Genomic DNA, 12068 nt, shown 5'->3' with positions numbered 1-12068 from the left:
ATAGAGTAGATAAGCAAAGAAGGCAAAATGTTAAGATTTGATAAATCTGAGTTGTGACTACATGGGTGTTTATTGTCTTGGACTCTATACTTGTCTGCATATTTGAGGTTCTTCATTGTAAGTAATTTAAAAATAAATGACCAAACAATTTCCATGAATCATGAAGAGGTATATGTATGTGTATTTTTTTTTAATTTAAAATTTCTTATCCACAAGAATATATGGGATCCTCTCTAAAAATTCTCTACTATGTTCTGGATCTTGCTCTGGGAAAATCTTATAAAACAACCTTGTGATAAGATATGGTACTTTAATAAAAACAAACCTAATGTCGTTTTCCCATCAGTAAGTTAAAATAGCTAAGTATTTTGGAGAATCTGAAACTTAACTTATCTTCATATACCTCTTCTGATGTCAACATTCTGAGAGCTACATGACATTGTCTTATAAATGTTATAAGTTGTGTTGAAACTTAAACATAAAATCAATATAAAAGTTTTTTTTTTGCTTAAATTTTAAAAAATGCACAACAGTGAAACAATTAGTCTTAAGTTTGGTACCAGTCTAGGGCCTATTATAACTACTATTATTTTATTTCTGCCCTAAGTTTATTTTAAATGAAGTACTTTGTTACTTTATTTTCTCAATAAGAATCTGAATAAATGTTTTGTGCTGTCATTGGCACATTCTTCAATCCCTCCCCAACTGATAAGTTTTTCATTTCTGAACACTTGGAATAGATTAAACAGAGGCTGTATAATATCATCTTAATTTTGCTAGATATGATTTATTTAGTTCAGATGTTTAGAAAGTTTGCCACATGTTTGTGTAGTATTTTTTTTTAATTTATAAAAGGAAAAACTAGAAATCTGAATGCTTTGCATTGCTCGTTTTTAAATTTTTCATGGCAGGCATGTCATCAAGTGAAATTTTGACTGTTCAGAGATATTTCAGGAACCATGATTATGTAGCAGTCTCAGACACCTTTGGGTTTCTTTAGTGGTGAGACCGTTTCCATTGCACAGGATGGATGGGCTAAAATGGCAGGAACATGACTAGAAAGTGCACGTTTCAGTCAGCATGTTGCTAGTGACAGGTGCTCAATGGTTGTTGGGATCCTTGTCAACAAAGAGGATTCTTTGACATTAAAGTCACCGGCTCAATCCTGATTTGGGGTGGCTATTGGCAGTTCCATCAGCCTGCAGCTGATCAGTGAATGTCAGAGCTGCCGCTGTTCTACAGTTGTCACCAACCCACCAACCCTTGGTGCTTTTTTTTTTTTTTTTTTGGAGGGAGGGAGGGAGGGATGGTTTAACTTGTCTTGTTCAGTCTTCACCAGGCTTTCAAATTGCTTACATTTGGAAAATGCACTGAGAGGTCATAGGGAATATAGGTGTCTTTAGGGCATGCAAAATCATATACAGAGTGACGACTTACTACGTGGAGACGAGTAATGATTACCTTGACTCCAAGCCAATCAATGGTGTGAACACCTGGGGACTCATTAAATGGCATTTGTGGTGTTTGTAACCGAGGTTTTGAGCTCTATTTCAGGAAAAGCAGTGACAGCCTTTAATGTCTAATTGACCTCTTCTCTTTGTCTCACTTTCTTGTCCTTTCCTTATTTGCCTCTGATGTGGTTCCTGATGGCAGCAAACAGCCCTGCTCAGTGTTTTGAACTTCTGTTCAGAGCTTCAGCACCTCAGTTTGGGTAGTTGTGTCATGGTAAGTATTTGAAAATTCTTTATTCTCAATTGCTGCTTCTCTTTTTCTTCCCATGGGTGACTTTTATCCTGACCTTCCCCACACCCACCCACAGCTTTTCAGATTTATGGATAACTATGTGCAACCCGCTTTAAAACATTTTTCTTAAGTGGGAGAATTTGTCTTTGAAGCATTGACATTATTTATCTGTGAGAACAAGGAAAGCAGTATAGTGTGGTGCAAAGAGTGTGGTTCTGCCTCAAGCCAGATGTTGTCTCAGACAAGCTATTTAACTCTCTGGGCTTCTTTACAAAATAATATATTAATCATACCCAAATGCTGGTAAGTTTTTCACAAAGCTAATTTTAGTTTTTGAGTTCAGAGATTATTTTCTGGAAATGCTGATGATAGTAGATAGGTTTATTTTGTTTGTTTTACTGTCCTTACTGAGTAAGATGAAAAGATGGACACCAACCTATGTTGGAACTAATTTTTTTGAAACGTTACTGGTCTGTGAAATCCAAAAGCCTAGGCACTGTTGGAATAAATAATCTTGCAAGTCCTTTCAGATATAAAATTATAATTTATATGTCATTGGAAGAGTTCATGGGATGAATTAAATGTTTTTCAACTAAATTACATGCTTAATAAATAAGACTGACACTCAAGGGACAGTAGAACTCTGTGTGTGCACGTGTGTGCACACGTATGAGCCTGGGTGCATGTGTGCATGCATACACACTCACAGGAAATGCATCTCCCAATATAACTGACTGTGGAGCGATCCATTCCTCTTTATTTTCTTACCTGCGCCCCCATACCCAAAGCAGATTCAGGAGATCCTAAACCATTCCAGTTTTGCATCCACTTATTAGGAAGACCTGGATAAGCAGGATGGTTGCAAGATCAGAGAAGTTTTTAGGCCTTATTAAACCCCATGTATGGGCTCAGGCCCATCCCGGTCTCGGAACCAATCTTGAGAGCCCACTAACTCAGCATTAGGTTTCCCTTCTGGTCAACTTTTGACGTTAGTAAGCCATTTCATGGGCTTCTGTTGGGTCCTTCTAGTGGCTCTTCTAGATGGGCTCAGTGACACTCCATGGCACTTTCTGTGACAACATACCAACCAGTTACTGTCTCTTGGACTTTGCTTATCGTTAGCCTGCCTTCTTTAGATTGGTAAGGACCCTGCTTTGACTTTGGCCAGAGGTATCTTATTCTGCCTGTTAATTACCTCCCCATAACCTAGAGCAGCATTCTCTAGAAAAACAGGCCTCTCTAATCACAGGCACTTTAGAGTTGGAATTATGTATGTTTATAGTTGGAATTAGGTGGAGTTGAAGTCAGCATTTTCCAAAGTTGACCTATGGAACATTAGTCCTAAAAGATATTCAAGTTAAAAAGTTGTGTATTGTAGGGGGAAAGAAGGGGGAATAGGAATTCTGGGTCTAAGTTAGGAAACGATGCTCCTATGTCCTCCCTCTGGAGTTTTCAATGGTATGTCCTACAATAAAGAAACAGTTTGCCTTTGCTTAAACCAGTGTTTTCCAACTTTACCTGACTAATGAACCCATTTTTTCGTGTTACATCTATTATTATGTAATATGGTATGGGAAATGCTACTTTAGATAAATAGGCTATTTTTAAATTAAAGTGTGTAGTTACCAGTATTGTTACAATTGATATTTATTTGCCAGGAAATGACGTTTTAAGGACTTGACATTCGAAGTTCAGAAATACTGCTAGTATTGCTGATACTGCTACTAACGTGATGATTGAACCATTTCATACTTGTCACAGAAGTACTGTTCTTCACAGCAGGTCTGCGTTCACCAGGACAGTAACACAGACAGCTCTTGGTTGATACTTTAATACCATGTTTATTTCAGTTTCTTTCCTGTCAGCTGACCAAAAGCCAGGATGATTCATTTGATATTTTATTTTTGACTATCAAAATAACAGCAATCAGAATCATGGGTTTTGGAAAATTTTTAAATTGCTCCTTTCTAAAGAAGCTAATTGGCTGCACTAATGATCAAAGCTACAGTTTTGTGTTGTTTGGGTCCACTCACTTAAGAAGATAGTTGTATTTACCCAAATCGCTTTCTCGTGGTCTTCTGCGTGATTGTTCCTGAAGAACCTTAGAAATCATCACCACTGTATCTAATCTATCAGCTCTTTGGTTCTGACTCAAAATATAGCCCCCAACCTGTCCACTTCAATGCACTGCTTCACCTTACTCCAAGACCCAGCATCTCTCCTCTGCACTCGTGCAGGCCTCTTCACTGGGCTTCCTCCTCCACTCATACCCACCTTAGACCATCCTCCAGAGTCCTGAGGGCTTTTTGTTTTAATGTGAATCATATTTGTTTCAAACCCTCCATTGATCTCCTTATAGTTAAAATAAAAATTCAAAGTCCTTCACGGCCTTATGGCCTGGCCCCTGCGTAGCTCTCTGGCTTCACAGCCTGCCCTCTCTCTCACTCCCTTTGGGCTGTGTACCCATCATATTTCTGTTCCTTGAATGAGCCACGCTCATTCCCGGAGATCCCGGCAGCCACCACTCCCTCCCTCAACCCCTGCCACTCTGATCACTCTCATGTCACCCTGTTGTATTGTTTTACTCATCACTCTGAATTTATTTTGCTCATTTATTCGTATGTCTTTCCAAGAAATGTGAACACAGTCTTTTTTTTTTGATTCACTGTTGCTCCTAGTATCTGGACTGAAGCTGGCACATCATAGATGAAAATATGAATAAACAGATGAACAAAAGGAAGTAATCATTGGAAATGTTTGCTGTTTTGTTTCCTTTTGACTTCTGATGATAATGCGGATACCTGATTATAACAAAATCAAATGAAACTCCTAAAAGAATCTGTTTAAAGAAACATTTTTAAAACATTCAAAGCCCATGAACTGAAATGTTTAATTCTTGAATAGTAGAAGCTCATCCCACGATCATGAGGTAAATCACTGGACACCTCCAATAACTGACAGCAGCTAAATTATCACAATCTAAATTATTTTTCAGGTTGCATTTTCAGTCCCCCCAAACTAGTATCTTTATTAGTACCATCAGCATATTCACTTACTATTTTAGAGCCTAGCTAAGTGCATACCGTTATCAGGGAGATCTTACATATATCAAAGTAGCAACAGCACGGTCAAAATGGGAGGCATACAAGGACAATACATAATCCTCAAATTCTTTAAGAGGGACTGAGGATTTCAGACTGCTTTGGGATTTAATTCATTAACATCCTCTGTCTGGAATTCTGTTAAATGGATGTTTAAGTAAGTGATTACTCTCGCTGTTTTACGAAACCGTGGCAGATCTGTGAGATGAGTGGGCAGATCCGTGTTAATGACAATGTGGGTCTGTTTGCACAGAAGCAAACAACAGGAGATGATTAAGAGTGCTTTAACATGCTCAAAACAAGTTTGTGTTTCTGAGCATAATGTGGGAAAGATTGAAATTATTTGATTTCCAGATTGAAGACTATGACGTGATAGCTAGCATGATAGGAGCCAAGTGTAAAAAACTCCGGACTCTGGATCTGTGGAGATGTAAGAACATTACTGAGAACGGGATAGCAGAGCTGGCTGCTGGGTGTCCACTTCTGGAGGAACTTGACCTCGGATGGTGCCCTACTCTGCAGAGCAGCACCGGCTGCTTTGCCAAACTGGCACGCCAGCTTCCAAACTTGCAGAAACTCTTTCTAACAGCTAACAGGTCTGTGTGCGACACAGACATTGAAGAACTAGCATGTAATTGTACCAGATTACGCCAACTGGACATATTAGGTAAGGATACAATCTATACGTTTCTTTTAAAGCCTTGACATAAAAACTTTTTATAGGGAGAAAAAAATTCTTGGATACAATAAAATTGTCCCGATAATTATAACTGTACTTAAGTAAAAGAGTGAGGGCAGTAACAGAATTTTATAGTTGAACCTGTCAGAAAGCTCTAAATAACCATAATTCTTGGTCTGGTAAGAAGAGTGAGAATTTGTGTGAGCTGTGCTCTCTATTATTATTGACAGATAAGAAATTAATCCGTTTGTTTAATGAATTCAAGACACACACACACATATGGCTTCTTGATGTTAAATTCTTGATTAAGGAATATTGTGAAATTTCCATCCCTGATGATTCTAGTTTTTAGGAATAGTTCTACCCTAAGGCAGAGCTATTGAAAATCCTTCCCAGTGCTGGGATTCCTTGTGTCTTTTTTGCAATTTACAGCCAGAAACCCTGTGATATTTTGTTACTTCTGACATTGGCCAGAGGTGCTAGCGATGCCACGGTTGTAATTGCTCACACAGTAGTGAACCCGAATAGCACTTGCACTGTGTTGCTAGTAATCTATTAATACTAATAGATTAGTCCTTGAAGTGTTAATTATATCCTTTACTGTTTCTTCAACATTCAACCAAAGGGAAACCTGAAGATTTTCAACACTTATGTTTGTAGTTTCAGTTAAAATCTCTCCACAGTCCAGGCTTATGGTACATTTGTAGGTGTTGCTTATATAGTTGCATGTTACTTATTCAAGTTCCTTGTAGGCAGAAATTCTTGCTTAAAAATTTAGGAAGGGAAAATTAGGCATATGGGATTAACAGATACAGACTACTATATATAAAATAGATAAGCAGGGCTTCCCTGCTGGCGCAGTGGTTGAGAGTCCGCCTGCCGATGCAGGGGACACGGGTTCGTGCCCTGGTCCGGGAAGATCCCACATGCCGCGGAGCGGCTGGGCCCATGAGCCTTGGCCGCTGAGCCTGCGCGTCCGGAGCCTGTGCTCTGCAACGGGAGAGGCCACAACAGTGAGAGGCCCGTGTACAGCAAAAAAAAAAAAAAAAAAAGATAAGCAACAAGGATATATACACTGGAATTATATCAAGTATCTAATAATAACCTATAATGGAATATAATCTGCAAAAATTACTGAATCACTGTGCTGTACACCTGAAACTAACACAATATTGTAAGTCAACTGTACTTCAAAAAAAATAAATAAAATTTTAAAAATCAATAAAAACAGTTGACTGAAAAAAAAAACCTTAGGGAGAAATTCTTGCCTGTTATATGTACACTTTAGGCTAGATACTTCATCTGTGTTATATTCTCCTTAATCTTCATCGCTCAGGAAGCTGGGTATCATTGTCTTTTCATAGATGAGGACACTGGAGCCAGCAGTTAATATGTGGCAGAGCAAGGGTTCACGTCCAAGGGTTTTGTCTCCACAGTCAGTACTGTCTTTTCAAAACACCACACCGCTTACCTTGCTTGTTTCTTTGCCTGCCTATCTACCTTCCCCCTTGAATTACCCTAGACTTTTTTTAATAAGGTAATTATTTTGAAACATTCAAGAAAAAAGTCATGAATTCACAGGGACAATGAGGAAAGGCAGTCAAGGGCCTTTTAAAATGATCACTAATTGCGTCAGGCTTCACTTCAGAGGATGGTGCCATTGTTGTTTAAAATCTAGTTTACAATTCTCTCTCCAAAAAACCCTCAAATAAACCCCCAAAAAACCATACACTAGAGATGGAGAGTAGCCAGTATCTGAAAGAGATGCTACCAAAGAAGTCAGTAACACTGATCCCAAAACAAAAGCACAGTTGTGACGAACAGTGGCTTCAGTTGTCAGGTGGCCTAAGTTTGGTCTATAAATGTATGAATTACTTGACAGAGACATAAAAGAAAAGCAGGTACGAAGTATAAAGACTTCTTTTTGAAGACATTTATGACTTTCATGAGCATAAGAGCAAGGCAGTTATCATTATTTATTATGTCAAATCTAATTACCAATGCAAGATGACTGTCATGCGAATATATTGGAACGTCTTATTTCAAATATAAAGAGCACAGTAAAAAGTAATATCACTAGTAGTCAATAATTAATATTGTTAACAACAACATGACTATGTGCTTTAGACTGTTCTGAGCATATATTAACTGATTTAATCATCACAACAACCTTATGAGGTAGATATTAGCCACAGAGGAGGAAACAGGTGGAAGTAGGTTAAGTGATTTGCCCAGGGCTCATAACTAGTAAGGAATCTGGACTTGAACTAGAGTCTATGCTTCTAACCACTGTGCTATATTTTCTTTACTTTTATTGTTGTTTTTTGGTTTCCTTTCATCGTTTGGTGTTAGAATCCTTATTTTTTTTAAAAAAAAGGATTCTTAGTTAAACCATGCTGATATTCATTATTTTATTTGTCATTTTGTGATTAGCACATATGAATGTTAAGTGGCATATCTTCGTCATACTAAACGTACTTATCGATCAGTACAAAGCTGAATAAGACACAGTCCCTGTCTTCAGGAGTTGAAAACCTAGCAAGAAGGAATAAAACAAGCATATAAATAACTGTAATGAAAGCCAGAAGCAAGTCCACTTTGATGGGGCTCAAAGAAAAGAGAGTATATATATGATCAGAGAAATAAGGAAAAGCCTAATTTAAAAGGCTAATAGATATTTGAAAGGTATCCTTAAAAAGTGAGCAGGAGGGCTTCCCTGGTGGCGCAGTGGTTGAGAATCCGCCTGCCGAGGCAGGGGAGGAGCCTGTGCTCTGCAACGGGAGAGGCCACAACAGTGAGAGGCCCGCGTACCGCAAAAAAAAGAAAAAAAAAAAAAAGTGAGCAGGAAGTTGGGGGAGAAGGGCATTTTAGGCAGAATGAATAGCATGAAGCAAAAGCAAATATGTTAAAAGTACAGAATATCTTTAGAGAATAGGCAGTCTAATTTGATCTAGAATGTTGGTATAATGGAGGGTATCCTGGAGAGTTTTGAACACCAGGATGAGGAGTATGCACAAAATTAAACAAGGAAGAGGTTTTACTGGGTTTTAGTTAGGGATATGAGTGATATATTTAGAGCTGTGTTTTAGGAATACTTATCTGGAAATGAGTAGTAGGTGAATTGGAGAAGGAAGAAATCAAAATCAAAGAGATTAGCTTCAATAATCCACCTCACGAGGGTCTACACCAGGGTGATGGCAATGGGCAGTTAACCACCATTCCTTCCGTTTTTCATTCATTACACACTTATTGAGCATATACTGTGTTTGGCATTATCTTAAACACTGGAGATATTCAGTGCCCTGATGGAGCAAGCTGACTGAAAACAGAATTGTGTCCTAAGTGGATAACAAAACAACAGCACAAAGTACCCTGGAAACATAGGACAGGTGACCCTAGCCCAGTTAAATGTTCAATCTCTGACTTCCTTCCCTGGCCTTCTCTTAGGCTTTAGGAACTCCTAATTTATCAGGAAACTCAGATTCTAATGACCAAGACTGGCAGATAGAAAAAAGTCACAGCCCTAGGTGAAAAGCTCCACAGAGCCAAATGGCTTAGGTGAGGTTCTCTGATCTTATATAACAGAAACCCCCTCAAGATAACTTAAGCATACGAAAAAGACGATTATTATGAAGATACAGGTGTCCATCTCAGATCCCATGGGTAGAAGCTGGGTATGGTCAGACCTCAGGAGAGACTGGAAAACCATCAAAAGGCGAGGAAGCTTTTTCTCTTTTTCGTTCCTTCTCCTATCCTGCATACTCAGGCCCCTGTCCCTAACCCACACCCTCTGCCGCTGTACACTTACAGAGACGTTTGTGTCTGCTTCTCCCTTTGGTTTTGCTTTGTTCTTTTCTTGTCATGCTGGCCATCTCTGTTCTTCTGGGTACACATGGCTAAATATAGCAGCCCTGGCCCAGTTTTCCATGTCCTTAGTTCAAGATATCAAATGGGCACTGGAAGCCTTACTGAATCCCAATTCTAAATTCCCAGGAGAATCTGCATTGGTTTATCATGGGGCCAGCCGCAGCCAGGGTAGCACTATAGTTACATCTTCTGGTAGAAGTATAGTTACTTCTCCCTTCTCATGGCGGGGAGGGGCAAAGAAAGGATTTCTCAGAGAAAAAGGCATAGACTAGTGTTTCAGAACATTGAATCCCCATCCCAGGTATATATATGTAATACGATTGTGATGATTTTTTTTCTCCTTAGAAAAGCTATAGTTACAACAGATGACATCTTAGAGCCTAGTGATATTTGGTACTTATTGAGTGCCTGCCATGCATGCATCAGGTGCTTTACATAATTTATATGATTTATAACCTATCTGAATATCTCATAATCACTTCAGATTTAACATGGGCTAAATAGTACTCATCATCCATCATTTGTCTTCCAGGAATGACATTTTATACCTACCACTTACTGTAAAACTTATCAAATTGTGTTGTAGTTATTTGCTTTCAACTCTAGTCAATGAGTTCCTTAAGGCAGACATGGGTCTTACTTATCTTTGTATCTCCAGTGCCTGAAACAGAAGTTTCTACAGGGTAGTCGCTCAGTAATTGCACTGCATGGAATTAGAGGTTGAATCATTAAGTATTGCTGTCTGATTTGACCCATGGGTTCAGGAAAATGAGATGTACAAACAGTTTTGAACTGGGGTGAACAGAAATAGGAAAGTCTGGAAAAGCTGATTGGAAAGGGTAGGAGGTAGGAATGAAGATAGAATGGGTAGAGATTGACAAAATTCAGGTCCTAGATACCAATTTGGCTGGGAAATTTTATTTTTTTTTAACAGGACTATTTCAATTTGAAGTCTTGTTTTAAGAAATGTTTTTAATTTGTAAAAGTCTATTTTAAGTGTATTTTAAATAATAAAAAGGGACTTTTATCAGGATATTATATAAATGTTATATAATATTTTGTTTGGTTTTTTTTAAAACAGGAACAAGAATGGTAAGTCCAGCATCTTTAAGAAAACTCCTGGAATCTTGTAAAGATCTTTCCTTACTTGATGTGTCCTTCTGTTCACAGATTGATAATAGAGCTGTGCTAGAACTCAATGTGAGCTTTCCAAAAGTGTTTATAAAAAAGAGCTTTACTCAGTGACTTCATATATGTCTTATAATAAAATTAATGTGCTTTTGTAGGGTTTTGTTTTGGGGTTGGTTTTGTTTAATTTTTATAATGGTGGGAATATCTTAAGACATTTGTGGATTTTAAAGAAAAATATGGAACTGTCCATTAAATCATTGAATCAGTGATGTAAACAAATGTTTTCACAAAATATTGTAAGCACTTTCCTTCAAGAATATGTGAGTGGCTCATATTATTTTTGTCTTATGTTAATCAGTGATATTATGCTTTAGTCAATAACTGGATGTTTAATAAAAGAGTAATATGGAAATATTTTAACTTATTTTGAAAGGAGCACTTTGAACAATAAAGTATCATGATATTTATGCAAGAATAAAGTTAATTTTTCACACTTCCATGTAAAGATGCCTTATTAATTATAAGCCTTATGACCTGACCAGTATTTCTTTTGGTATGTACAAAATTTTCAGAGTTGGTTGGAGAAAGAATCTTACTTTTCATCTGTTAAGATTATTTTTTACGTTGATATACTAATTCTTCAACTTGAAAGTTTTCAGTTTTTCCAGTTTTCTTCAGATATACTTATCTATTTTACTACTGGATAATAACAGTAGTAAAACATGGGCATAATCAAGAACAAGAGGTAAACTATTAAATGAAATAGTTTTCCAGCTGTTCAGCAGATGCCTTAAAAATTTGCCAGAGGGAAAGGTTTAAGATTTCTGCATTATATGTGGATTTTATTTTATTTTATTTTTCTGTGCCCCAGCACCTTAAATAATTAGAAATCAGGGACAGTGGAGAAAACAAAGCAAACAAACATTGTTTTGTCAAATAGTAAATTGATTTAGTTCTGCTGCTAAGAAAGTAGACAGAAAATATTTTGTGGAATGAAAAGGCAGGGCTGTTTCGAATAGCAAACTAATACTAAATATATAGTGTAACAAAATTTACTTTCCCGCACAGGGCAAAATGTTAATTTCCAATATCCACACATCCTAGAGTGATCCCGTAGAACTCTGCTGTCCAATACAGCAGCCACTAGCCACATGTGGCTATTTTATTTAATTTCAGTTAACTTAAATTTAATTAAAAATTCCATCCCTCAGTTGTACTAGCCACATTTCAAGTATTCGGTAGTTACCTGAAGCTAGTGGTTATTATACTGGACAGCACTAGTCTAGAATTTCTTGCTATAAGGTGTAATCATTTAAGAAAAAGCATATTTAGTTTAAAAATTAACACAGTTAATATATATCTCTAGGAAATTTTTGAGGATACTCTCAATAGTACATATATGAGAGCATTTTACCCCCAAAGTAAAGCTAGTGGATTTATACATATGGAAAATAGTAGGCATTCAGTAAATACTGAATGAATAAGAATATAGTATTGAATTAAGCCATATGTCGAATTTTAAAATTATAAATGTTATAAATTACTAG

At 37.3% G+C, this 12068-nt stretch overlaps 1 protein-coding gene across 3 annotated transcripts in view; it reads left to right on the top strand.

Annotated features, from left to right (window-relative positions):
* Nucleotides 1-11014, top strand: part of FBXL4 (F-box and leucine rich repeat protein 4) — a 71068-nt gene extending 60054 nt beyond the window's left edge. For all 3 annotated transcript variants that reach the window (XM_081250529.1, XM_081250530.1, XM_081250531.1), the window contains exons 7-9: nt 1654-1725; nt 5199-5511; nt 10472-11014. In XM_081250529.1, coding sequence (XP_081106655.1) covers nt 1654-1725; nt 5199-5511; nt 10472-10635 — 549 coding nt within the window. In that variant the 3' untranslated portion in view covers nt 10636-11014. The remainder of the gene's footprint in view (nt 1-1653; nt 1726-5198; nt 5512-10471) is intronic.
* The last annotated feature ends 1054 nt before the right edge of the window (nt 11015-12068 follow it).

Source organism: Mesoplodon bidens (genome assembly GCF_964165515.1).
Source record: "Mesoplodon bidens genome assembly, chromosome: 12".
Classification (NCBI taxonomy): Eukaryota; Metazoa; Chordata; class Mammalia; order Artiodactyla; family Ziphiidae; genus Mesoplodon; species Mesoplodon bidens.
The sequence above is the reverse complement of the archived record's forward strand: the minus strand, read 5'-3'. Positions and strand labels throughout refer to the sequence as shown.